The sequence below is a fragment of the Ciconia boyciana genome, chromosome 11 (assembly GCF_034638445.1).
Source record: "Ciconia boyciana chromosome 11, ASM3463844v1, whole genome shotgun sequence".
Classification (NCBI taxonomy): Eukaryota; Metazoa; Chordata; class Aves; order Ciconiiformes; family Ciconiidae; genus Ciconia; species Ciconia boyciana.
In genome coordinates, this window is record NC_132944.1 from 4,783,022 (window position 1) to 4,810,197 (window position 27,176).

General features: G+C 62.5%; 1 protein-coding gene across 3 annotated transcripts; it reads left to right on the forward strand.

The window, feature by feature from the left end:
- Positions 1-26,818, forward strand: LOC140657942 (semaphorin-3D-like). Of its 3 annotated transcripts, none has more exons than XM_072875722.1 (18): positions 1-191; positions 12,692-12,897; positions 17,923-18,083; positions 18,830-18,892; positions 19,139-19,258; positions 19,592-19,694; positions 20,167-20,295; positions 20,637-20,782; positions 21,023-21,137; positions 21,303-21,372; positions 21,556-21,700; positions 21,781-22,003; positions 22,124-22,212; positions 22,687-22,728; positions 23,005-23,162; positions 23,398-23,462; positions 23,716-23,846; positions 23,932-26,818. In XM_072875722.1, exons 2-18 carry the CDS (start codon positions 12,774-12,776, stop codon positions 24,346-24,348), a joined length of 2,301 nt encoding a protein of 766 aa, XP_072731823.1. In that variant the 5' UTR covers positions 1-191; positions 12,692-12,773; the 3' UTR covers positions 24,349-26,818. The 3 variants fall into 3 exon arrangements, with proteins under 3 accessions (XP_072731823.1, XP_072731824.1, XP_072731825.1); XM_072875723.1 differs by having other exon boundaries at positions 23,044-23,162; XM_072875724.1 differs by lacking the exon at positions 12,692-12,897.
- Positions 26,819-27,176: the final 358 nt, after the last annotated feature.

Below are 27,176 nucleotides of genomic sequence, written 5' to 3' on the forward strand. Positions count from 1 at the left end.
AGCAGCCCGGCGGCGGGGGTAGCCCGGCGGAGCGGGGGGCGAGGGCAGCCGGGGCAGCAGCGAGCGGGGCTGCCGCCCGCCCCGGCCCCTCCCTCCCGCCTCCAGGTGCCTCGGGCTCGCTGGGGGCCATGCGGCGGAGGCTGCCGCGCCGGCAGCAGGGAGGGCTCGTCCCCGCCGGGGTCCCGGGGCCGGTGAGTAGCCGAGAGCCGGTTTTTCTTGGTGGTCGGCGGGGTCAGCCCGGGCGGGAGCGGGCTGCCCCGCTCCGCTCCCCGGGAGACGCGGCTGGGGTGGCGGTCCCGGGGAGCTGCTCAGCCCCGGCTGACCCAGGGCCGGCCCGCTGTAAGCTCGTCTGCCTTTACAGCCTGCTTCGCCGCGTTTTATGTCGATGTGCAGAGCCGCTGAGGAGCGACTTGTCTCTTCCCAGCTCCTCCAGAGAGAACAGAGCTTATTCTGCCGCTCCGTTCGCCGGAGTACGCGATGAAAAGTTTGTGGTAGTAATCTTCTGCGGTTCTATCTATTAATGCCTTAACTTGGGTTCCAGGAGGTTTTATTGCTATGGTAAAGCTCTCTGTCTCCAGAGCTGGTTTTTCCGGGACTCCTTGACGCCGATGCTCTGCTTTGCTGCTAAGGTTTAACAGCCCGAGATCCCATGTTGGACAGATTGTCACTAAATACCTCGTCTGTGCTGGGGACTTTTCCACTGCTCAAAGACAGCTTTGTCGGATTTCCCCCACCCCCCAAATGAAAATCGATCATTTGCCTCCAAGCAGTTGTGACAGCCTTGGTCCGCGGAGGAAAAAAAAATAGCCTCCCTGGTCCGTGGGGGGAATTGTCCCCTGCTCAGGCTTCATGAAATCTGTCGGGACAGGGAAATTGTCCTTCTTCAACCTCCCTCTCTGCAGTGCCTCAGCTCTCAGAAACCTCGGGACATACGATATAGCAGGCAGAAAAGAAACAGAGCCTGAGAAATGCCGGGTGCTCTCCAAAGGAGCCCTTTAACTAATGCTGCTTCTGCTTGGAAGCATTGCAGAGCCTGGGGACAGAAGGCCGGGAGTCAGGAGCCTTACACTCCTCCAGCGTCTTGAAAGTGCTGGGTGGATGTTTCAGTGTGATGGGGTTGTGATAGCCAGGGTGAGGGTGGGAGGGAGAAGACTAAATGTTTATTTATCTCTAGAAACAGATTACAAAGCACTTGACCAACTTCATTTAAGACAAAGAGGGTTATTTCTTCCTGTCCTTGAAATAAGACCACCTCTGGCGTGAATTATGGCTCCTGAAAGTGTGCGGCAGCCCTACGCAGCAGCCGGGCAGCCTGGCTGAGGGGTGCACTGTCCGCTGGAAATCATCAGGAGGCACCTAACAGGCAGGGTGTAGCTGGGCTTCGGTAAGCCCCGAGCCTCAGCTTGCTGCCATGGCTGTGTTTAGTTAAGCAGTCTATTGCCCAGAAGGAATCACGGCATTAATCTGCCTGCTGAGCACAGGCACGACGTTTCTGCTAAGCTGGAAACCAGCATTTTTTGATGCAGCCTCGTGCCCAAGGGAAGGGGGAAAGTGCTCTGGGAGAGCCGGTCACAGAATTGCGGCTATCCCGCACACATGCTGGCCACGCGACCCGCGCGCAAGTCCTGGGGAGCTTTCTCTTTGCCAAGTGGAGCGTGTCCCAGCTTTCCGCCAGCCGGTCCTCGCACAGCCTTCAAAGGGAAGGGGGTTTGGCAGCCCTGATGGGTCACTGGCTTGACACGATGGGTTGCTGTAACATATAGATTTCTCCTGCTGAGTTAACGGTATTGAAAACGAGAGAGACACAAACACCCTTGTGATTTATGAACCGGGGATGGGGAAGTCAATTGGAAAGCCAGGGCAGAGATATCGGCTCTATAAGAAATATGGGAAGAATTCATCCCTAATCTAATCTCACCGAATTCCACAAGGATGCAAGACAGGGATCGTTTGCTCCGGTTCCTTGGGTTGAGATTTAAACAGGAAACCCCCAAGGACGTAAGTTGTTCTCCCAAATACCAATGCGCTTGTCCGTGGAGGCTGGAGGGGGGATGCCACAGTGTGAGCCATCTCGCCTTGCTAGATGAGAGGCGATGCCAGGCTGCGGGGCTGCCAAGCAGTGCTAAGCGCAAGCAGAGGGAGCGGGAGCCAAGCCTGGGGTCCTCGGCAGGACTTGCTGCTAACGATGCTCTTTGCCAAACCAAGCCCTTGAGCCAGCAGGGCTGGCGGATGTTCTCGCCGACGAGGGTTTCTGGCTGCCTCACTCTGCTGTGCTCCTGTGACACCCTCTCAGGGGCTGTTTACAGTAAGGATGAAGATTTATTGTAAACCTTGGCTCCCAGACTCTCGGAGCTGCCTCTTCCTCCAAGTTTGGTCTATCCCCACTCCAGCTGCGATTACAGCGAGAGGCGTCTTCGAGAGCGCGGGGTAATTAGGTCTTTACAGGCACTCGCTCGTGCAGTTACAAACCTGGTGTTGAAAGCAAAGATACAGAGATCAGTCAGCTGAGTAACCCCCTGGCCCCGGGGGCAGCTGGGAATGGCTTTCGGCCAGGGAATAGGGGGACACACCCGGCCTCACCTGCCCTCTTTGAGGAGCCCTCCCCTGGGAGGAGGTCTGCGCAGGGGGACCCACCGCACCCTGCTTGGGGTGGCGGGGAGCTCCTGCAGAGGACAGGCTGCAACGGGAAGGAGGGCGAAAACGGCGTTACCTGTTCTGGGCTGGGTCTCCAGCTTTGGTCCTCTCTGGTCCCTGCAAGCCACCCGTTGCCTCCCCACCTGCTTCTCGCTCTGCCCTGCTCACAGGAGCTGGCTGTACCTTCTCCGACTCCTTTTGCCTGGGGAAAATGAAGCACAGAGCGGCAAAATGACCAGTGTGAGGTGGCAGAGCTGGGCTCACGGCGCAGGGGACCAAGTCATTCTGCCTCTCTATAGACTAGGTTATCCCAAATCACAGCCATAAAAACCCAGCATCTACTTGTAGCTAGATGCCAAGGAATGACAGTGATTTCGTGGTACCCAGGAGGGAGCACTCCATATTCCCGGCAGAGAGAGATAAGCCTTTATTATTCCTTGATGTGGGGGGCACTGTAGGACGTTTGGGCTCTGCCATCTCCACGCTCAGTGACCCCACGTACCCCCGATCCACCCCCAGCTCCGCCGTACCTGCAGGCACACCACGCGTGCACTCGGGCCAGCACAGCCCAGCTCCGCCAGCGGGACGGCATGGCACGGAGCGCAATTGTTGCAAACGTCACCCCCAGTTGACTTGGGAGCCTGCCCAGGATATGGTTTCGCTAAAACAATGCCGTTCACAAGCCATGTGGGGTTATTGTTCTTGTCTCGCGTGCTGGCGAGCTGCCATTTATTGTGCGCAGGAACTACTCTGCTTCTCCCACTGTCGAGTTCAGGTTTATTTCCCCGTTTTCCAGGAGGAGATCACTGATGTCAGCTAATTTGGCCGGAGCACTTTGTAGCGTGAAAGGAAAAAAGAGGCTTTCGGTTTCAATCTGTCCATTGTCCACTGAGAGAAGAGCTGGTCTTCCCACGGTGCGTGCTCCCACGCAGGCAGGTGGTGACAGCGCTGCCACCGCGTGCTGGAGCCGCAGGCTCGCTCGCGCATGGGCAGTGGTAGAGTCAGGCTTCGTGCTGAGCTGGTCTGTGGTGTAGGAGGATGAACTGCTGTTTGGAGGAAGATGGGATGCTTGGGGTCAATCCCTGCCCTGCTACGGTTCCCGTTTGGCCATGGGCAGGTCCCTTAGTCCATCTGTGCCTCAGCTCCACACTGGAACAGCCACGGTGCCCTGCCACAGCGGGACGCTGTGCAGATGAGTGCATGGAGGACTGAGAGGCCTTCACATGCGCTAGGGGTTGGACAGGAAGGATGTGTCCTGGGAGCCGCGCCTTGGGCGTGGTACGTGGTGGTGGTTGCTTCTGGGCTGCGCTGGCCATCTGGGGATCCTGGCAGAGGGAGCCGTGCTGTGAGGAGGTACCTCCGCTTGTGACCATCCGCTGGGCTGGGTTGGCTGACCATCTCTGTTTTGGCTAGCCAGTTAAATGATTGCAACAAGGGGGCTGTCTGCCTCGGAGCATGCTGCTGCCAGCGGTCGCCCTGGGTCCCCTCGCACAAAAGCTATGGCAGCCGACCAGCAACTGCCCTGCCCCAGCCCCTGCCAGATGCGCCTTCATCTTCAGCTCAGCCTGGAGCTGACCTGGTGTCTCCTGGGGAAGAATGGATGAGCGGCCAGCTGGGGTGAATGGCCTGGCATCCATCTGCAGTGTCTTTGCTGGTCGCTGATCCTAGGAATTACCCTGCCCAGAGGCTGCAGCCTTGCTCCAGACAACTCCCTTTGCCACAGCAGGGCTGCTGGGGTGGGGACCGCAAGGTTGCTCAGCCACTCGGGAGCTCCCCGCCAGGCAAAGATGCGTCCCCGGCTCCCCGAGCAGCACGCCCGAGCAACGGGCAGCCCCTTGGGGAGGCTGCCGGAGCGTGGTGCTCTGCAGGGCTCCAACGCTTGCAAGCCAGAGAGCTTACCCGGCAATCCAGGCTGTAATTACCGAGGAGCTGCAGCCAAGAGGCTCTGAGAAGAAGCAGATAACAGTGCAGGCAACCTCCATCCTCATTAAAATACTTTCTCCGGCAAAGCCCCCCACGCCTGCCCAGGCTGTTCCAATTAGCGCAGTGGGCCGGGAGAGCAGAGAGCAGGGCTCCCGTTGATGAAAAGAAAACATTGCAAGAGCTTTCAAGTGTCGGGGGAGGCGGGCGGCCCTGGCTGGGACAGTGAGAGGCCCTGGGAGCGCGACCGGCAGCCGTGTCGCAGGCTGGCAATGGAGAAGCAGATGAGCCGGGTCACCGAGCAGCAAAGCAGGTGCTTCACAGCCAGCTCCCGCCTGGAACGGCCCTGGGATTACAGCTGGGGAAATGCCGCGAAGCCAACAGCTCTCTGAGAGGTGCTGACCATCCCTGCCCAATAGTTCTGCAGGTGGGAGGCGGTAATCCCACTGCGAATGAAGAAAATGCGTGTTACAAATTGTGCAGGTTTGCTGCAAAATGCCTCGGCAGCTTAAGGCAGCAATAGGCTCTGGCGTGGGAGTGCTGGAAAAGCTGCAGCCTGCCTGGCCAGGGAGCAGGGATGCTTCTGCGCGCCCCAGGGCTGGTTCTTTCATGAGGCACCCCTGGGGATGGAGCTGTCTCCAGCCCCTGGCTCTCTGCTGGGGTGCTTCAGGGAGGTCCCTAGGATGTTGGTACGTGCCCATCGGGACCCTGACCAAGCCCACCACTTCTTTTCCAGGGGCCACCAAGGGACCAGCAGCCCGTGACACCAGGTGATGGCTGAGCCTGCCCAGGTTCAAGCTGGTGACCCAGAGCTGGCAAGCTCTGTATGAAAACCCTGGGTGTCACCCAGCCCCTCTCCCCAGCAGAGGCTTTTCAGCCAGCCTGGGGCAAGAAGCATTAGCAAAGCTGTCCCTGGCTAGAGTCCATGCTGACTCCTGGCCTTGGAGCCCCTGCCAGGTTGTAGCACGTGCGTGATTCACCCAGACCCAGCCTGGGAAGTCTGAAGCCCAGAAAACGGCTCCTGAGCGGGGCAGAGCTCCCCAAGGCTCCCGAGGGCTGTATTGAATGTCAGGCCATGTGGCGGGCAGGTGACAAGGGTGGGTTTCAGCTGGCGGCAGCATCGTGGTATAAATGGCTCTGAGGAACGTGGCGCAGCCTCCGGGGACTCCGGAGGCTTCGGGGAGCTGGCCTGGCAGCAGAGCGGGCAGCACAGGGCCTCTTCACGACCTTATCTGGGTACTTTACACAACATCAGAGGGTAGCAAGACCCTTCCCAAACGTGACAGAATTTTAAGCTTCCCAATTGCATTAGGAGGTAGGTTGGGAGTTTAATATGCCAAGTCAATCCAGAGTTTAATACACCAAGCCAATCTGGAGTTTAATACGCCCAGTCAGTCCTGGCTGGGCTGAGATGAGCTGTACGGCTGCTGCCCAGCGTGAGACACGATTGCTCCATGCTTGTCCCACCTCCCTGACCCTCTGCGTTGTCTGGAGAAAGACTGTCTGCCCAGTCTTCTTCCTACGAATTTGCCTCTGCCACTGCCAGCTGGCGTGCTGGCATGGTTTGCCCCCTCAGAGCCCTGGCCTGGGCAGCGTCCCGCAGCCGCTTGCCTGAGCCCGGGCTTGGCAGCAGGACCTTGGCACTGCTCTGTGCTGGGGACGCAGGAACGAAAGCCGTGAACAGAGGTGGGGAAATGTGGCACTGGTATGGCAAGGAGAGAGTCGGAGGGTGTGCAGAGTCCCTCCTGCCTAGGTTTTCCCCGAGGTGTATTTGCCCAGACTCAGCAGTCTGGTGGCACTGGAAGCTGCCTGTGCTCTGGCAGCATTTTGGGTGAGAGGAGACCTGCAAGGTGCAATTGCGCTGCATCTCCACCTGGCTTTCTCTGCACATTGGTCCTGCTGCCTCCCTGGTGCTGGATGCCCTTGGGCTGAATTAGAGGCCGGAAGGGTGGAGGTTACTCGACTGGCACTACCTGGCTCAAGCAGCAAGTTCAGGAACACCAAAAAGCCCTGCAGGACCTGCTGCCTGAAAACATGGGCCAATCCAGCCCATCACCGTGCCCATCACCATGCAGTGAGACAAGCCCGGCTGCTGGGCCACCTTCCCAGCCCAACGTCCGAGACCCAAGCCAGAGCAGGCGTCACCTCTCTCTCTCAGTAGCAAGGGAAAGGTAGGGGCTGAGCCAGCAGCCTCGAGAAAGGGATTAGCAAGATGTTGAGCGAAGCCAGCCCCTTATCCCTTCATAAACAGTTATTAATATCCTGGCCAGCCTTGGGCTTGGTAATTTCCCATTTGCTTTCAAAGGATGTGGTCCCAACCGGAGCATGCCTTAAGGTACTGAAACTTCAGGGAGACAAACATCCTTAGAGGAGATGCTGTATTTGCCCTTCCAAACGTAAGGGTTTACCCCCCACTAAAGACAAGGAGCTGAGCCTGGCCCCAAAGGCCCCAAGCAGAGAGAAAGCTCTCATCCGTGCAGGAGGGCAGCGATAGCTGGGCTCTGCCGGGGGCCGGGGCAGCGCTGACGGGCAGGTTCGCAGCCGGGGATGGACACAGCTTCGTCCGTGCAGCAGGGGAGGAGGCAAACCAGGGGAGGAGGCTAAGGTCCGTTGTTTGCACGGCGGCGCAGCTGGAACGCGCTTACTGTGACACGCCAGGGCTCAGGGACCAGGAACGTTTGCACATCGGCACACGTAAGAAATAAAAAAGGGAAAAGCGCTCACGCTCTGATGTGTCACCACAGGCAGTGAAGTCCCCCTGATACCACCCAGACCACAGGGTGTCCCTGCCCCATTGCCAATGTCACCAGGTCCCCCTCAGCGAGGAGCCCTCCTGCCTGGCAGCGGTGACGTGCCGAAGGGCCGCAGCGTGCCAGCAGCAGCTGGAACTCATTCCTCCCTGCTCGCAGTGCTTGGCACGCTTCGGCAGCAGTGGTTGGCAAGGAAGGGTGCTCTGGGGCTAATTGTGATCGTGGGCTTTAATCTCAGGAGGTGAGAGTGTAGGAGGCTGTCGGGAGATGTCCCGGCTGGAAGGGAGCCTGCTGGCCAGCCTTGCCGTGCGGTGGCAGAGAGATGCGGGCGAAGCGTGAGCAACCTCAGCCTTGCTCTGCTATTGAACAACTCCTCCTTTCAAACCCTCCAAAATCTGCCCCCCCTCGATCTTTGGGGCTCTGCGTGGGCATGTGTGACTGCGTTACTGGAGGGGTTCATTGAGACCCCGCGATGTCGCAGGGCACACCTTGACACCCCGGTGCCACTCGAGCTCTGGCGCTGGCTTTTGTGGTCCCAACTTGTGTCACGCTGCAGAGGCGTCCCGTGCCTCCGTCCCCATCCCACAAGCGGCTCGGCACCGCAGGCTTTCCCGGCGTCGGTCCCGCGCTGGCCGGGCAGCTCTGGGGGAAGGCAGGGAGGGAGCTGAGGGCCCACCCCGGTGGCTTTGTCCTCCCGGTTGGAGAAGGACGACAGCTGCCTCTCCCTGCAGCTGCTGGGGCATCCATCACCCTGCGCGGGACGGAGGGGAACAACCAAAGCCCTGGGCTGAGCAGGGAGGGTTTCCGTGCCTGCGTGGGCAGGAAGGGGGGCAGGCAGCTCTTTAGGAAGAGGGACAGCCGTGGGCAGAGGTGCGCGCCAAGGCACACGACCGACAGCTCCAGCTGTGCGCGCGGCGGGCACACAGCCATGTGCAGATGTGCGTGCAGGGACGGGCACACGGGCTGAGCCGTGGGAAGGCGCAGGAGAGGGGGAGACTCTCTGGTGGCAGGGCACGGCTGTCCTGTCTGCTTCGAGTCCTTGCTGGTTGCCTGGCATTGCTCCTCAGTTTCTTTGCTGGGGCAAGACTCCTTTCTCCCGGCTCCCGAAAGTGGCAGAGCAGTACCTGCCCTCCCCGGCAGCGAGGAGAGCACCCACACCCAGGGCTTCCGTGGGGAGAGGCAGGACAGTCTCAGGAGCCTGAGGCTCGGGTCTGGGAGCCAGGGCTGGGCTGCTCGGGAGCCTCGGGCAGTGCCAGCCCGTGGAGGGGGGTCTCAGCTCCCTGAGGCTCTCCCCGCTCGCAGTGAGCTTTAGCACAGCGTTTCTGTCCCCCGCAGGGAGGGTGACTGCGGCCGAATGCTGACACGGGGTGCAGGTCCTCTCCTCCCCCACGCTCCTCTCCCTTGAGGTGCCCCAGCTGCTGGGGGCCAGCGTTTCACCTCCTGCCCATGGCCCAGCCAGCCCCGTGGTGTAACTGAAGAAGGCACTAGGCTGCAAATGGCGTGCGGGGATTAGCTGGGACACAATTGGGGCCTGTGAAAGCGGCGGAGCACGTGCCGGGCTGCGCTGGCCAGGGGGCTGCTGCTAGAGCCGCAGGATCGCTGAAGAGCTCGAGTTCAGCATGCTCATCCCTCTCGGGAGATAATCCGTAGCCTGATAAATCCACTGCCAGGGCCCTTCCCCTCTGAAATTTGGGCTGTTTTACACTATTTGTGGCATCGCAGCAAATAGGCGTTGTCAGGAGGAAATTGGTGCTGTCACGGATAAACAATTCCCTCCCGTACCCCCATGTCTCGAACAGGAGGGATTTGTCTTTTCCTTGTGCTGCTCAGTCTCTGGCAAGACCTTCCAGGGGACTTTGTCTGCAAAGGAAAAATTGAGCACCACGCCATGAAACGGTGGCTCTGGGTGACAGCCCAGAGCCTTAAACCTGTCGGACGTCTGCAGGTCCCTGGTGGAAGGGGAGGGAGGGGAGGGCACAGGGCAACTGCTGGGACCAGGGCATGTGGTGGACTGCTGGCACAGAGTCAGCACCGTGGTGTCACCGCCCGTGCCACCTACACCAAGGCACTCCTGGTGACTGCCAGCCCCCCGAAACGGGGCTGCAATCACCCACGTCCAATCACCACGACCCTGGTGCCCGGCGTATGGAATCGTAACCCCCAGATGCCCCCCTACCCAGCAGCCTGCCCTCATCAGCACTTCCCTCTCCAAACCGAGATAGAAGTAGTTGCAGCTCCAGACAGTTGATTATTTAAAGCTGTCGGGAGTGTTTAATTTAACCCTGGATTCATCATCCGCAGCTTGGTTCCATCCACTAGACACCCGTGCTCCCCCTCTCAGTATAAACTCTGCCTCTGCCGAGCTCTTCACCTCCAGGCAGATTTGGGCAGAGGTTTACAGGCAGGGGACGTGACCCTGCCGCGTGTTCCCCCCGGTGTCCCCACTCCAGCTGGCACGGTGAGGGATGCCTCACTGTGGGCACAGCCACGTCGGGAGCTGCTGCTGGGATTTTAGCTGTGCATCGGGGACGGACACGCCAAGTCCCTCACCGCTGCCTGGGCACGATGGCGAGGAGCCCGAAGGCTTGGCAAAAGCATGATGTGTAGGGGAAGCCTTTCTCATTGGAAGTTATCCTCTGACAATTTTTTCTTTCCTTGCCCACTTTGAGCCCCTCCAGCGAGATCCCCACTTTTTCTGACCCCGCACCCAGCTATGCCAGGGCTCTGGGTTCCTCCCGTGTGCGGCTGCTGCTCCTGCTGCCATCAAACCTGCCTTTGGCATCCCCGGGGCGAGGAGACGAAGCGCTGGTGCAACCCAGCCGTACATGGGAGCGTGCACGCGGCCCTGCTGCAGGCATGCGAAGCATCCCCGCTGCTCCCCGATGCTCGCCCCGCGGCCATGCGTGAGCCTGTCCCGGAGCAGTGCCCTGCCTGCCATCCACAGAATCCCAACCCACCCTGGCATCTCCCAGAGCGCCGGGTCATGAAAAGTTCCTCCCAGGGCTGGCTTAGCCCAAACCTAAGCCTAGCACAGGCCCTGCTCCATTTATAGAAAGCTGCAATTAGAGGCCAGCGTTTTCCCGAGTCCTCCAGCAACTGAGTGCACGTTGGCAAAAAAAAAAAAAAATTCCCCGTCAAATCGCAGGCACATCCCTGCGATGACCCCTCGATTAGCAGCGCTCGCTCAGGGCACGGCCACGAGTCAGCAGGACGGGTCTGGGAGCCTCCGCTGCAGAGAGCTGAGCATGGGGAAGGGCTAAAAGGGCTGGAGCACCCCCGGGACAGGAAAGCCCCGCGCCACCTCTGCCTGCTGGGAAGCCCAGTTAGCCAGTCCCCAGGGCGGCTGGGGGGGTCCTGATCAATGTGTCGAGCAATGAGCAACTTAAACCTAGCTTAACCCATTACGTTTGTGGGGGTTTTTGGTGGTTTTTTTTCCCTAGGCAGTGGTTGGCCTGTCGAAAAGTCAGCCCAGGAAAGGGGTAGATGGGTTGAAAAAGCAGCCCCAAAGCAAAGAGAGAGAGAAAAGGGCCCAGCCTCCGCGCTGGGGTCCCCCCCGCTCCCAGGGTGGTGCCAGCTCTCCTGGGGCGCAGGCAGGCTCTGGGGCACAGCGGGTTGTGCTGGCCAGGGCGAGAGCAAGGCAGCGGCGAGGGCCGGGAAGGGGCAGGAGAGGAGCTGTGCCGAGGGGCCCAGCCTGGCCACGGGCTGCTGCCGGCTCCCTGCCTGCCGGGAGGGAGAGAAGCCCCAGCCTCCGCCAGCCCGAAGCCTCCTCCCGAAGCAGAGCTGCGTGCTCCTTCTTGTGGAAGGCAGAGACGGAGGCAGTTGGAAAGGCTTGGCTGCACCATCCCTCCTACACAGCCCTTCGCCGGGACGGCAGAAATCCCCTGCTCCTTGAGCCAAGAGCCTCTGGCCAGGAATGAGCCAAAAAGCTCATTTTAAATCTTTCAGCCATGGGTCTGAAAGAACTTAATACGCAGCAAGAGGGGAAGTTAGAGCTGCCATTTAGGGACCGGGACATTTATAAGCAGGAAAAAGCATCTAAATTGCCTGAATTAATTGCTGAGAGCCGCCAGGCCAGCCCCGGTCCCGGCGGGAGGTGTGGGAGCTGGCAGACGAGGCTGTGAAACCCCGTATGCCTCTGAGGGGGTGTAAATGTAAGAGAGCCCTTCCAGCCTGCAGCATCCCGGGGCCAACGGATGCTGGTGGCCTTGGAAAGGTCTGCGGTGACCGGGCAATTTGCAGAGCTACCGGCCAGAGTGGGGTATCACGTGCACAGGCAGCTGCAGCTGATGCTGAAGGGATCCCGAAAGCGGCATTTATGGACAGCACTCTGAAACATTAATTCAGGGACAAGATTTAACGCCAAGGTGAGATAAGACGGATCTTAGAGGTCCCTCACTGGGCTCTGGCCAAGCACTGGGGGGTCTGAGCAGATATTTAGCAGAGGACGCCCAAGCTCCGAGAGCCTGTTGGAGGGTGTACCACTCCCTAAGCACCACCTGCCTTTTCCCTCATGTCAGTCCCCCCGTGACACTCAAATCTGAGCGCTCCCGAGTACCGCAGGCTGTGGGCACGCCGGCACCGCACCGCACGCCTCCCCCAGGCAGGCTGTAATAGCCGGTCTTCTGAAGTCCCTGGACGGGAAATGTGCCGGGGTGGCAGAAGGGGCTGCTGGTGAGGGGGTGTCCCAGCCACAGCTGCATTTCCCAGTACCCAAACTGGCCCTGTGAGCACCAGCTGCTCTGCTGGCTCCCGGAGGTGGAAGGTGCAGGGTGCCCCAGCCGGGACAGGCACGGCTCACAGCAACGGAGATGTTCAGAAATCCTCCTCACCCTTCCCGAACCATCGATGGCTGCTGAGGTTGCAAGGACAGCCCAGCCAGCCAGACACGCGTCTCCTTGGGCCCCCACTTCCCCTCCCAGCCCAGCCGGTTCGGGCTGTGTGAGCTCTTCAAGACAAGCCTTGTCTCCCCGCAAGCCCGCGCTCCCCGGGGAGGGGGGGGCCCAGCCCCCTGGCAGCCTGCAGGTGCTCTGCTCAGATAAACGCCAACGAGGCGCTTCCAACGGGCACTGCAGGGTCTCCAGCCCGTGCCTCGCCGCCCCGGCCTGGCGTGCCGAGCTCGCTGTGGCTGCGACCTCCCCCCGCGGCAGGCTGCACGACAGCCCCAGCTCATTTTGCAGCTCTGTGGGTGTGTGCGGGGCTGGACGCTTGCTCTTGGTGGCTCCTTTCCACCAGGCAGCTGGCCTGACGTCTTCTCGGGGACGAGCTGACCTGCTGAGCCCTCACTCGCAGTCCCTCGAGCACCCTCCCCAGGCAGGGGCCAGTGGGACGGGGGTCCCAGCCTGCACACAGCCCGCCATGGTGCAGCCTTCCCCCTTCTCTGCTTGCAGCTGGCGGCGGAGGCGGCATCTCGGCACTGGCCCATGGTGCGGTGAGGGCAAGCTGCCCCCTCCCCAGCTGCAGAGCGCCAGGATGCACGCTGCTGCCGGCCACAGGCTGCCCCTCGCCGCCTTCCTCCTCTGCCTCCTCCTGCAGCAGCTGGGCAGCAGCAAGGCATGGAAGCAGCACGCCCCGCGCCTTCGCCTGGCCTACAAAGGTAAGGGGCCTCCCGGGCGGATTTCCCTGGGGTCTGCGCCTTGCTTGGGAGGGCTGGGAGAGCGTCCTGCAGGGGGGGAGCGAAGGGGGTGGCCAGGGCTCGGAGCAGGCAGCAGTAGCCCCGCCGGTGTGGCTGCAGCGCTTCCACACATCGGGCCCTCGGGATGTTTGATGGCTGCAGCCCTGAGCACAGCCCCTGAGGGTGCTGCACCGGCGCTGTGGGCATCGGAGAAGGGGGCTGAGGAGGGGACGCCCTGCCCTGGTTCAGCCCAATGCCGGGACCAGCAGGGATGTCTCCTTCTGCTCAGACTCACTCTGGGCATTGTACCGTGTGTCCTGGGCTGGAGCTGGCCTGGGCAGCCCCAGGTCTTCACGGTCGCAGTGCAATGGGGACACGGAGCCCCAGGCAGTGCTGCCGGCCCCTTCCTCTGCCTCCCTCCCGCACAGTCCTGCCCAGCTCAGCCCTTCTGCCCTTACCCCTCCTTTCCTGCCAAGGAGAGGCTGATCCGTTGTACGGACCATTTCCCTGCTGCACTTTACCCTCGCCCCCTGCATCTGTCTGGTCTGTTTAGATTAGGAGCTCTTCAGGGGAGGCACGGTTTGCTCTTCTTGTGCCTGATGCAAAGTGGGGCCTCTTCTCGGTCATCTGCAGATGCAACGGGAGCAGACTGACAGGTAGCACAGGACGCACCCTGGCAGGGAAGTGCAAAAGGGGAGAGTCTCAAGGGAAAGGGTCTCTGCAGGGGAATGACCGGAGCGGTTAGAGCAGAGCCCTGCTAGCCCGGCAGCTGGTCACCCTGCCATGGGCCTGCAGCACGGACTTGGGCAGTTTACCTGCTTTCAGCTTCTCCTATGTGAAAAAGAGCAAGTTGCGAGGACAGACAGCTCAGCACATCCCCGGTGCTGCCCTGGACGTGGCAGCTGGCAGGGCTCGGCCAGCCCTTCTCCACACCTGCGAGGTGGCGGTGCGGCTTTCCCATGCGCATCACGCTCAAAGGTCTGGGGCCAGCCTCTTGGCCCGCTCCATCACCCCGGGAAGCTGCTCTCTGGGCAGCGGCCGCCAGCGAAGTGGAAGATGCCCCAGAGGGCTGGACCTCCCCGGGATGCGGGATATCCCTGCGGGGAGATGGTCCCCGCGGGTAGCCCAGCTGGGAAACACGGTGCAGGGTCTGCCTTTCCTTGGAGCCGGAGGCGGCAGAGCAGGGCTGCTGGGGCAGCAGGAGCGCAGAGGGGCTGCTGACTTCAAAGCCCCACAGCGTGCTGGGGCCAGACATGCCAAAAGCCCTCAAGTCCTGGGCAGAGGCAGGAGGGGAAGCTCCCAGCATCAGGAGGGCTCAAGGACAACGTGAACAATGGCAGGGGATGTGACTCACGGACAGCACGGGATAGGTTCAAGGACACAATGCCTGAGAAGTTTAGGTTTAAAAACCCCTAGAAAAAAAAAATAAAAGGAGGCCTTTGAGCATCCGTCTACAGGATCAGCCTTGCCCTCAGATCCCAGCATGGGGGAGGCAGGCAGAGCCCTTGGGTGGGGGGAGAAGATGCAAGCAGGCTTGCGAGAAGGAAATGACAGCACCAAAGGCTGGGAGAGCAAAGGAAGGATGGGGCACAGGGCACGGGGCCAGGAACAACAGCAGCGGCTCCCACCCTGCCGAGGAGGCGAGGAGGTTTATAATAGCACGCCAGCAGTCACGGCCGCGTGAGAGGCAGCCTTCGGGTAAGCTGGGTCAGGCTGGGTCAGTGCTGGTGCTGCCCGGAGCTCAGCCTCTGTGTTTTCTGAGGCCATACAGCAGTGCAGCTATGCAGCGAAACCACGGCATGCCTCCCAGCTCCTCTTACTGTGATGATCCAGGGCAGGCACAGCTAGGAGTTGGCAAATGGGTCTTCCGCCAGCCTTTGATCTGCAGCCAGCCCAGCTGCCATCACCGTGCCATCACCGTGCCGCAAGTGCTCAGGAGCGCGGGAGGCTGGTGGGTCACTGGTTATCGGTACCAAAAGCTGCACTGGCACGTCTCTTATCAGCCGACGGCAGTGAGGGCCTGGAGCCTGATTTAGCACCAAGCTTCCCCTGGGCTTCAGGGCTCTCCTGCACGGTCTGCTCTGTCTGGTGGCCGGGGGAAGGGGAGAGGACAGGCCCCCGGCACAGCCGGGCTGTGACCCCAGGAAGCCCAGGGTCGCCCTGCACTGAGGATGCTGTGGCTAAGGGGCAGGCGGAGATGATGGATAGGACAAGGAGGTTATGGTGGTCCCAACAATAAAGAAAAACACCATGGCCTTGGGCGATAATGAGCACAAAGGAGAGGATGTTCCTCCAGGCTCGCCCATCGGTTTAGCCACCGCGCAGCTGCTGCAGAGGCCGCCTGGTTCCTCGCCTTGAGGGTCGGGGCTGTGCGTATAGCTGGACTGGGGGCAAGAAGAGGCTGGTTTGTGCAGAGCAGCTTCCTGCGTGCGGGGTCTGCAGCCACAGCACTCGACATCCCCTTGGGGAGGGAGCAGAACCGCGCCAGAGTCGGGCTCAGACCCTCGTGGTCATTGACGCTGCCAGAGGTCTCACGGTGCGAGTGCAGGGCAGCGAGTCCTTCCTGGTCCTCCCACGCACTATCACGGCAGCAGGGAGGGCTCCTCCATCATCCTGCCCCGCTTTGTCCTCGGATGGGGCCGGGCAGGTCGGAGAGTGGGTGACATTCCCTGGGACCAGCCTTGCCCCGCTCTGCTTAATTACACCCGTGTATTGGATGAACCTGTGACCCTCCCTGCCACCCCGACCTGACTCCCCAGCGCCCTGCCCGACATTTCCCCCTGGATCCGGCAGGTCCTGGGAGCGTTGGCAGACACAGGAGGGTGGGCAATGCACAGCAGCCCGCTGGGGACCCAGCGGTGACAATGGCCCGCAGGCAGGGACAGGAATTCAGCTGTTAATCCCATTCAGCCGGTGGGAAATGGCTTGGAAATCTGCCCCCCATAATCCATGGCACCCAGAGGACATCCCTTGGGAACTCGAGGGATAGTGGGGAGTGAAGTGGGGCTGTGCACGATTTTTGTGGGAGCAGGAGGAGGGCCAGGAACCCCCGACACAGCTGGGCGCGGCTCCTGGCAGCGGGGGATTTGTGTCCCACAGTAACTGGAGCTCTGACCCCGGAGGAAGGAGAGAAGGAAACGATAGCTGGGAGTGAGCCTGGCTGTGTCGGCGAGGATCCGGGCAGGGACCCCTGCCGCTGCCTGGGGCCCAGCAGGTCCTTCCCCCGCAGGGACGAGCAGACGTCAGTGGCGTTTCCAGCTTGCAGGCACTGGGCCCGCTTCCCCTCTGCCCTGGAAACGGGGTGGAAGGAAAAGAGACGCAGCCTCCCGGGGCAGCCAGTCCCCTTTGGACGGAGCCGTGCCCGTGCCCACGTACGCCCCACCTGCGCCTGCGGCCGCACGTCTGCCCACGCTCCCATCCACGCTGGCCAGCACCGGCTCCCCTTGACAGCTTCCCTCCCTCTGTTCCTGGCACACTACTCCAAGCCACAGGATTTTGGGTAATTTCTCAGCCTGGGTCTTGCAGACCACCCCGGGTTTCCCGGCACACTCCGCCTCCCTCCAGCCCCCATCCAGCAGCAGCCCCTCTCCATCTCCCCGTCCCACGGCCCTGTTTCTGCACCTTTCCCTGCACAGCCCCAAAGCCCAGAGCAGCCTTGCCGGCGCAGCCAGCCTTACCCTATCCCTAGCCAGATTCCACCGCTTTTGAAGAGGAAAGCGATGTGTTATGATTTCTGGAAGCTCGGTGCCGGTCTCCCCTGCCGTGATCTCTGGGAGCAGGCGCTCGCTGGGGCGGCAGCTGCTGCGATCCTGTGTCGGGGTGGCAGCTGCCCCGGCCACGCTGGGGGATGCTCGCCCCGGCAGCCAGCCCCGAACCTGGTGCTGCACGTCACCAACCCGTGCAGGCCCCAGGGATGGTGTTTCAGGAGTGGTTCACCAAGATACAAGAGCTTATTGTCCCTCTCACACACCCACATGCCCGCAACTGTGCCGGAGGGGCCACGCTAGCCGCCCCCAGGCTTCTGCACAAGGAGGAGCTGCAGCCTGAACAGCAGAACCTTTCCCGTGCCCCGCCATGTCCGTGGCGGGGTCCATGGCATGTTTTCCTGCTCGGCAAGGTGGCTCTTCCCTCCAGCAGTGCCAAAGGGGTGCTCTTAAAAGCCCTTTTCCTGAGCCAGGCTGATGCTGGATTTAGGCTGTGTCTCAAGATGTGGGGCCGGGGGGGGCGGGGGAGCAAAATGTGGGGTGGCAGAAGCAGGGTCAGAACAGCACCCAGGACACAGCTGGGGACTTCCCTTACGAGCTCCTTGGGCCAGGGACTGGCCGTCAATCTGTCTGTCTGTCCCAGTGCACCCACCCGTCTGCCTGCCCCAGTGCCTGGGGTAAAGCCCAGCAGCCGACAGGCTCTCCACAGAGTAAAAGGCTCAGGGGTGGGCACAGGAGAGAAGTGTCCAGCCTGGGCTGTCGTGGCTGTGTTTCCATACAGCCTTTCCTTGGAGGGATGCTTTGCCCCAGCAAATAGCCAAATCCTTTTTAATATAAACTCTCTCGATCTGAAGCCCGTGGAAAATGTGCTGGGAGCTACGGCAAGTGAGTCTTCTGTGTTCTCAGCCCTCTCCCCATGGTTTTGGGCTGCAGAGGCGTCGGGGCTCCAAGAGCTCCTCGGAAAGGCAGGCTGGAAGCTGAGCGACCTGGGCTCCTCAGGCCGGACCGCTGTCCTGCCCCGCGCCCTGCAAACCAGCCCAGCCCAGGGCAAGGGCAAGGCAGTTTTCCTCTTGGTAGGGGTGACTCGCTGTTTCCTCCAGGTAGGCCCATGGGGGGAGGCTCCATGAGGAGCTTTGGGGCACCGAGGGTGGTGTTTTTCTGCTAAGGCAGTGGCAGGAAAGCTGCATTCCCTTGAGGCAGGGGTGGGTAGCCAGAGCTGTCCCGGAGATGGGGAGCACGGGGCCTCTGGCCGCTTGTGTCGCTCATGGATGGGTTTCTCTTTTTCCCACCTTACGCTCCTCAGATCTGCTGAAATCCAACAGCTCTCGCCTGTTGCTGGCCTCAGGGGATGGGCTGGATTTCCAAGCCCTCTTGATGGATGAAGACAGGGCCTGGCTGATGGTGGGAGCAAAAAACCACATCTTCCTGCTCCACCTGGACCATCCCAGCAGAGAGCCTGAGAAGGTCAGTGCTGGGAGGAGGGTGTGAGCGTGACCCTGGCCAGGCTGGCCCCTTCCTCCCCGGGAGCTGCTCCTCGCTCCCGTGCCGGGGCGTGGAGGTGGATGTGCTCCCAGCTGGGCTAGTGCAATGTCACACATTTACACCAGGATGTCTCAATCAGTGGGGTCAACCCATCCCTGGCGGTGTTGAGCCCCACGGGGACAGGTCGACGCCAGGGAGGGACAGGGCGGCTTGGCCAGGAGAGGAGACCTGGGTGGACCCCGGGCGAAGTGGAAGGGCAGTGCCCGGAGCCCTGCTATCACACCAAGTCCCTGCTGCTGCTGCAAGAGCTAAAACAACTCCAGCAGCGAGACCGCTAATGTCATCCCAAGGCATCCTGCTGGTGGGGTGTGCAGCGCAAGCCCAACAAAAGGAAAGCCCATTAAGGCGCTGCAGCCTGGCGTTCCCACAGGCCAGGATCCAGCAGAGACTGCCCACTGTGGCTGGGCGTGCCGTGGCCCACCCAGGCTCTGTCCCCACGCCAGATTCCCTCTGAGCCTATTTGGCAGGCTGCCCGCCAAGCTCGGCCGGGCCCTGGGGACCCAAGGGGCTGTCAGACCCCTTGCAGAGCAGCCCCATGTCCTCGCTGTGCGCCTGAGCCTGGCAGCAGCTTTTGGCTGAGCCCGTTCCCACTGGTGCCCACGGGAGCCAGCTGACCCAGGCAGGTCAAGGAAAGCAGGGGCTGCATCGGTGGGGTCTCTGTGTTGCAGATTTTCTGGCCAGCCTCCAGGGAGCAGGTTGAGCATTGCCAGCTGGCGGGGAAGAACGCGGAGGTAAGCAGGGCTGGCAGCCCCCGGCTCATGGCTTTTTGTGGTTCGCCATGGATATTCAACACCCACATCACCTCGAAAGGGAGCGTGGGATCTGCCTAGGACGAGGGTGTCGAGCCAGACCAAGTTAAGCTTAGCCAAGGGAGGATCTGGTCGGGGCTCCCGCATCCCAAGCAGTCATGCCACGGGGCTGGGCATGAGTGTCCAGACCTGGGCTCAGCCCACTAACAAATGTCTCCCCTCGAGCAGACGGAGTGTGCCAACTTCATCCGCCTCCTCCAGCCCTTCAACAGGAGCCACGTGTTCGCCTGCGGGACCGGCTCCTACCAGCCTGTCTGTGCCTTCATCCAGCTGGGAGCCAGGGGGAAGGTGAGGGACACCCTGGCCAGCCATGTCCCCATTGCAGGTGGCAAGAGACCCCCCCCAGTTAGTGGGGGGGAGGGAGCCCCGGAGCCTGGGGAGGGTGACCAGGCAGCCCGGCGCAGTCCGACACTTGCGTGACCTTGCTGCGCGTGGTGAGAAGCAGCCCCAGCTTGGCAGTGCCAGGGTGCCCCATGGGGACAGGACCGGGTCCTGGCAGCCCCCTCGAGGGACCCGCTTGTTGCAGAGCCGAGCACACCAGCCTCCTTTCCACGCTTCTCCACATGCCCAGCTTGTTTCCAGCGTCCCCCTGGGCTGACATCTCCCTTTTGGCTCTGGCAGGGTCCCGGGGCTCCCCCCATGCGGTTGGTGACCCACTCCTTGGAATCGGGGCGAGGACGGTGCCCGTACAGCCCCCATGAGCCCTTCACGGGACTCCTCGTCGGTAAGAGGGAGTGGGAAGCATAGGCGATGCTGGAAGGTGGGAGCACTGGGAATGGTCTGTGCTGGGAGGCGATGGCAGTGGTGCTTGCACCCCTGCTCTGCTGCACGAGGCTGCGGTCCTGGGCTGGTGCCCGAGCGTGTGTGTGTGAGAGGAGCCATCCCGCAGAGCCCAGTCCTGCCTCGGCTCACCCCGACCTCGCGGTTCCTGCACAGAATGGCGAGTGCGGGGTGTAGATCGAACGGCATGCACATGGGGGTGTGCGGTGTCACCAGCCTCGGACCGGCACTGTGGAAGGGCTAGGTGGGTGTGGGGCTTAGAAGCCATGCTGGCTCACCGGCCTGGAGGAGGCTCCCAGCCAGGCGGTGCCACCTCCACCCTCCCCGAGCCCCCGAGGACACAGAGGGGTCCTGCCAGCGTACCTCCAGCAGTGGCAACCCAACTCATCCATGCCCCCCCGCCTCTGACCCCGCAGATGGGGAGCTGTATTCAGGCACCTCCAGTGACTTCATGGGCAGCAGCGCTGCCTTCTTCCGGACCTGGGTCCACGGCGCCGAGCAGAGCTACATCCGGACGGAGCAGAACCAGGACCACTGGCTACATGGTAGGAGCGGGGGAACCCATGGGGCGCGGGGGGCCCTCCTGCCTGCTGGGGAGAGGCTGGGGCGAGGCTGGGGCCAGCACTGGGTCCAGAGCTCGGTGGTCTGTCCCTCTTCTCCTCTCCGGGGGGAAGCACTGATGCAGCTTCTGGTGGGACCCATGCTCCAGCACGCACTCTGCAGCCTGAGCACCAGGAATGGGGCTCTGCCTTCTGGGTAGCAGGGTCTCCATGGGGCACCCCGCGTACCCTCAGCATCTCACACTGCTCCCAAGGGCTTCCAAGGGCAGTACAACAGGGTCGGATCAGGGCACAGGGCCATCTTGTGCTGCTCCTTCCCCCCGCAGAGCCCGCGTTTGTCAGCGCCTACACCATCCCCGATACCTACAACCCACACGACGACAAGGTCTACATCTTCTTCCGCGAGACGGCCATGGAAGCTGGGCAGTGGGAGAGGCGGCACATCCACGCCAGGGTGGCCCGGGTCTGCAAGGTCAGTCACAAAAGACCAGCATGCTGTGGCCGGGTGTCCCACCAGGTGGGCTTTTACCTTCTCTGGGCTAAGAGGCATCCCAAGCAAGGGCTAACAGCAGGACTTGAGGGCGTCACCGCACCCCTACCACAGAGCAGAGGGCTCAGGGCTGGGAGTGTCCCACTGCGGGGACCGAGGAGTGCATGGCGGTGGGGGAGGCTTGGAGAGGCTGGGCTGAGCCCGGCTCTTGGTGCCCGGCAGAACGATGTCGGAGGGAAGCGCAGCCTCATCAACCGCTGGAGCACGTTCCTCAAGGCCCGCCTGGTGTGCTCCATCCCCGGGCCCCAGGGTACCGAGACCCACTTCGACCAGCTCGGTGAGTGCACAGCCCGCCTGGCAGCTGGCAGCAATGCTGCTCCGCCACGGCTGCTCCTTCCAGTGCACCCCAGGGAGGTGGGCATGGCATTGAGGATGCCCGCCTGCATCCCCTGGACCTGCGCCACAGCTCCAAGGCACCTCATCTCCACCCCTCTCTTGGCAGAGGATGTTTTCCTCCTGCGCACCCGGGACCCCCAGAACCCTCTCGTCTTTGGCCTCTTCACGGTCTCCAGGTGAGCGGGGCTCTGGTCCCCCAGGCTGGACTGGCTGTGCCAAAGGGATTCGTGTCACCCCCCGGGTGCCACGCACGACTCCAGGGCTGGCAGGGGACAGCGCGGGCTCAGGGGCATGGGTGTGCGTGTGCCTGTCCCCCGTGGAGCGGCAGGGACGCTGACAGCCCCCCGCTCCCCCTGCAGCGGTGTCTTCAGCGGCTCTGCTGTCTGCATCTACTCCATGGCTGCCGTGAGAGCTGCCTTCAGCGGCCCCTTTGCTCACAAGGAGGGATTCGACTACCGCTGGGTAGAATACAAGGGCCGCGTCCCCTATCCCCGTCCTGGCACGGTAAGGGGCTGGGGAACTGGGTGGGGGGAAGCGGGATGGGCTGGCCTGGCCCTAACGTGGCTCCCCGTGTTGCCACGCAGTGCCCCAGCGAGACGTACGACCCCCTGCTGCAGTCCACCAAGGACTTCCCCGATGAGGTGATCAGCTTTATGCGCACCCACCAGCTGATGTGGGAGCCCGTGTACCCGCAGGGCCGCCAGCCCGTCCTGGTGAGGGTCAATGTACCTTACCGGCTGCGGCGGCTGCTGGTGCACAGGCTGGAGATGGAGAGCCGGCACTACGACGTGCTCTTCCTCGGCACAGGTGGGAACTCACCCCAGCTCTGGGGACGCTGTCAGCACATGGCAGCTCGCATGGCACACCGGTCCTCCCGGCTCGGGTGGCTCCCAGCCCTGACAGCTCCTTCTCCCGCTGCGTTCACAGATGAAGGTAAAGTCCTGAAGGTGGGGCTGGCCGGTGGGGTGAGCCGTGGCACCGAGGTGATCAGCCTGGAGGAGATCAGTGTCACTAAGGTACGGGAATCCAGGCCAAGGCCGGAGCTTGCAGCCGCCCGTCGCCCCGTGGCTCCCTCCCTGCCGAGCTCCTGCAGCAAGTCACTGGCCTCTTGGGGGGGACCCTCGCCTCACTGCTGGTGGCTCCCGCCTGCCCTGCCCGGCTGGCAATGCTGCTGTCATGGAGGGGAGCCAGGGGGGCGGCAGCCAAGTCACCTCCCAGCTCCCCGTCCAGTCCCTAGGGGCGATGGGGGAGGCACACGGGAGCCCGAACTAAAATGGGAGGGCTAAGCCCAGGTGTGAAAGCACGGCTGCCAGGCAGGGCTGCCCACGCGCTCGGCCAGCCCAGGCTGCTGGCACGGAGCAGGAGGAGCTGGGAGCAGGGACCTGGGCCAGGCCCCGGCACCCTGCCACCCTAGGGTCCCAGCCCCACTGGCAGGCTGGGGCACCCATGAGGGACCGACGTGGCTGCAGCACCCTCTCCTTCCCCTCCAGGTGCCTTCTCCCATCCTGGACATGAAGTTGTCACCGAAGCGGGTGAGTCCTCCCTCCTGCTTCTTCCTAAAGCAGGCAAGGGACAGGGCACAGGGGGCAGCTGGCCCCAGCCCCTCTGCCTGGGTCCCGTGGCCGCAGGGCTTGCACATTTAGGGGACGGGCTCCTGCCAGGGCAGCCTAGGGGGTGGCAGGCTCTGCCCCCGCTCCCTCTGTCTTCCAGTGCCCCCACCCCAGCACGGGGCAGGCGGCTCCATTCCCCAGCTAGCCCCGGTCTCCAGCCGTGGGCACTGACTGTCGCTGCTCTGCTTGCCCGAGCAGCAGGAGCTGTTTGTGAGCAGCACCCACGGGCTGCTCCAGCTCTCCCTGTACCGCTGCGAGCTCTACGGCAAAACCTGCACCGACTGCTGCCTGGCCAGGGACCCCTACTGCACTTGGGACAGCAAGACCTGCGCCCCTCACCTGCTCACCGAGAAGAGGTGAGTGTCTGCCCAGGCCAGCCCTGCTGTCCCCCGCAAAGGGATGGCGTTCGGAGCAGGGAAGGACAAGCCGCCAGCCCTGGAGGCTTTACCCGTCAGCCCAGACCCCTACTGCCAGCCTGCCGGCCGGTCCCCCAGCCCTCCCTGGTCCCCCTTCTCCCCGGCTGCTCTGCCGCGGAGGGGTCCCGCAGCCCGGCGTGGGTGCCTCCCCACAGCCCTCTCTGCTCTCCCACAGGCGTGCCCGCTGCCAGGACATGCTGAAGTCCGACCCACTCAGCCAGTGCCAGGACACTGCAGAGGGTGAGCGCCAGCCCCAGCCCCTCCGAGGAGCCCCAGGGCGGGCGGCCAGCTCTGCTCGGGGGCCAGCAGTGCCCAGGAGGGTGGGCGGCGTGGCGCTGGGAAACCAGTGCCCTCCAGCTGCACCAGCGCCATCCACCGCAGACCCCGTGCCACCCTCCCTGTGCTGGATGCTCCGTGCTGCCCTCCCTCCCCGCCCGTCACATGGCTCCCACGCAGGGTACTCACCCCTTCCCCTGTCCCGTCCCCTGTGCAGGGACTGCTGCCGTGGAGAAGCTAGTTTTTGGGGTGGAGAAGAACTCGACCTTCCTCGAGTGCCTGGCGCGCTCCCCGCAGACGACTGTCCGGTGGCTGGTGCGGCACAGCGAGGAGACGGGCCTGAGCGAGGTAGAGGGGACAGGGTGGCGGGGACGAGGCGCAGGGGTGGCTCGGTCCCCTGGGACTGACCCACAGTGCTCTGCCTTTGCCCCAGGTCAGGAACAACGGCCACTTCTCCGTGCTGGAGCAAGGGCTGCTGATCCGCCAGCTGGCGAGGGAGGACGCAGGCACCTACGAGTGCCAGGCGGTGGAACGCTCCTTCTCCCGGCCCCTCACCCGATACAGCCTCCGCGTCATCAGGCACGAAGCCATGGAGGTGCCACCTTACAAACGGAGCAAGGGGGCCGAGCTGGGAGGGAACCACCAGAGCCCCCGGCCCCGGATTGACCTGCACCCGGGCTACAAGGGCTTCCCGCGGGCCCTGGGGGCACCGGGCACCAGCCTGGATGTCTACTGCAACGCTCTGCGGCACCAGGAAAGGCAGCGGCAGAAAGCCTGGCACCAGAAGTGGCAGCACCCATCCCCGGACAGCAAGAACGGCCGGGTGCGGAGGCACCCCCAGCCCCTCTGAGGGGGCAGCGAGCCGGGGCGCCTGCAGCTCCCTTCCCGGCCTCTCCAGGGCCCTTCTCGCACGCGGGCATCAGCTCCGAGACACCTCTCAGCTTCCCGTGCAGAAACGCCGCGCTGTTACTACCTCAAACCCTGCCAGTCCCCGCTGCCTCCCCATGCATCCCACGGGGCACGCTGGGGCGAGGGCACGCAGCCCGCACCGGCTCTCCGAGACTCAAAGCTATTTACGCCCTGCAGAATATTTATTCTCCTTGTTTTCCCCTGGCCCTTAATGACGATGGTTATCAGCAGCAGTAACAAGCACAGAGGACAGAGAAGGGAAACAGCCAGCTCTCACAGAGGGTTCCCCAACACCCGGCAGCGCCCAGCCCTGCCACGGACACCCGCGCACCCAGCCTCCCTCCCCTCCGGAGGCGGCAGGCCCCTCGCTGCAGCCCCAGCAGCGCGGTGCCTCGGTGGGGTGCTCCCCTGGGTGGCTGCGGAGGGGCCGGCGGAGCCCAAATGCCACAGTACGCGGCGGGGCACGGCTGCTTGCTGAGCCCGGGCTCCAGCAACGGGGCACCTGGGGTTTGCAGAGATGCCCACGCCCAGCCCAGCTCTGATCCACTTCAAACCACACTGCTTTTTAAAACGTTGACATGCATTTTACTGAAAAGAGAGAGAAACAACAGGCAGTTATACCAACTTCCAATTTATTATTTTTTTTAAAAATGACATGAAACACAAGTAAAAATAAATACATCATATAAACAACAAATTGTTCAAAGTCTCTGTTCTGGGAGATCAGGCGAGCACATCCCGTTCGACAGAGAGAAGAGGGAAGCACATGATCATGCGTGGGGCCAACCGACCGACCCACCCTGCTAGCGATACTCTTCTTTCCAACCACAAAAAGACAGGCCACAAACTAAGGCGGTAGTAAAAAAGAAAAGGAAACAAACAAACAAAAAAAGAACTCCAAAACAACGGAAAACCCAAAATGAGACTCGGCGATGGATTCCTTCAGGCTCCTGTGGATCTACCAGAGACTCCAGCTCCGTGCTGGGTGCCACCAAGGTGGGAGGCACAAAGCAGCAGCGCAGCCGCGGGCGGCGGTGGCGGGCCGGGAGGCGGCAGAGGTTGCCATCCCTCACTTGCACCGTCGTCCCTTCGAAGGGAGCGCTTGCTCTACTGGAGTTGCAAGGAGCCATCATTCCCGCTGTAATCTAGCTGGACTACGTTCCCCTTTTAACCTCTGCCCCCCACCCCAGCCCTCCCCCCCCAGTCCTTCCAAGACTGGATTAACAAAATTCATCCCAGAGTGGTGAGAAACACCAATTGTGAAGGTATTTGCTGTACTCGTCCCTTTTGGCCTGGAAGCCATCGACAAACCAACAGCAATTCTCTTGCATTCCGCCATTTGCTGACATCATTAAGCCAAAATATACATCATTTCTAGCGAAGCCCCGTGGAAATCCCATCCTTGCTTGCCGGAATATTTGCTTTCTGTGAGTACCTGCATCCACCCCATCAACCTCCCGGGCATTCTGGGGGGCAAACGTGCAGCGGATCCTCCAGGGGCCAGGCTGGGCTGTGTTGCCCCCAGCCCGCAGCCCCCCACGATGCCCCAGGAGCCGCACTGGCGGGCGGGCAACAAGACCACCGAGACCAAGGCACACAGCAGCCGCAGCCCTCCCCGCGCATGTGGCACCACGTCCCGCAGCGGTACCCAGCCTTCGCCTGACCGTCCCTAGGAGCGGAAACCTCCCACCTAAGGGAAGGGCTGAGGGCTGGGTGCCGACGCGGAGGGCGGCTGGCCCACCCAAGGCCCCTGCGGCTCTGCCCCGGCCTCTGAGCTGTGCTCAGAAATCCACCTTAAGTGTCCAAAAACCTCAGTGGCGAGTCCCGCACTGCTGTCCTCCGTGTCGCCCGCAGCCCCGCCGCCAACTGGCAGCTGCTTCCGTCCAGTCGTTTGGAGACAGAAACTCAGCAGCAAAAGAAAAATTTAACCCGCGCAGGGAAAGCCCCTGTTCCAGGCTCGGGAAAACTGAGACGGGACCCTCTCCAGCAGAACCACACACTGAAGAGGAGAAAAGTCTGGGGAGGGCAGGTGAGGGGGAGAGGGAGGCCCACGGGAGAGGAGTTTTAGGGCGCAGAGAGGTCCCCCCACTCAGAAAGCCCCTGGATAACCCGCCCGCCCTCGCAGCTTCTGTGGGGTGGAGGAAGCCCTTCCCACCGCGCCGCAGGACAGCGGGTGCCTCCGGCCGCCTCGGAGCAGCCCCAGCTGCTGCCAGGCCCCAGGGGAGCCCCGTGGTCAGGGCACGGCTGCTATCTCTGCCCCCACCCCTCAGCCCAGGCTCAAGACGGGGCCCAGGGGACCCAGCCCCCCCGTTAAGGGGGTGCTCGGGGCTGGTCGTGGGGCAGAGAGGTGCCGCACCACCCTGCCGTGCCCAGGGCGGGCGGCTGGGGCTCCACGCGGGCACTGGATGAGCAGGGACACGGTGCCGCAGCTGCCCGCGCCCATGGACGCTTGCCGGCAGGAGGAAGCCCCTCGCAGCAGGCCGCATCCAGGGGCGGCTGCACCACGGGAGGGCAGCGAGGGGGCTCCAAGCCACCACGGCCACGCAGGAGCCAGGAAAGCCCTCGCGCCTCGCCCTAGCGCCAGGAGGCTAACGGCCAGCCCGCGGCACAAAGCACGTGCCCTGCGGCAGCCGAGCGCCGGCCGCCTCCGGCCACAGGGCTCGGGCTATGCTGGGCACCCTGGGAGGACATCAGACAGCAGCACGGGGATGCGCCGGGGCCTGCTCAGGAAGCCTCAGGTGCTCTGCTGGAGAGGCAAGGAGCAGAGAA

Bases quoted from the DNA above. Each gene is read 5' to 3' on its own strand.
- LOC140657942 (XM_072875722.1), top strand. From the start codon at position 12,774: ATGCACGCTGCTGCCGGCCACAGGCTGCCCCTCGCCGCCTTCCTCCTC. The intron at 19,259-19,591 runs GTGAGGGACACC...TGGCTCTGGCAG, and splicing joins AGCTGGGAGCCAGGGGGAAG to GGTCCCGGGGCTCCCCCCAT. The intron at 23,163-23,397 runs GTGAGTGTCTGC...GCTCTCCCACAG, and splicing joins CACCTGCTCACCGAGAAGAG to GCGTGCCCGCTGCCAGGACA.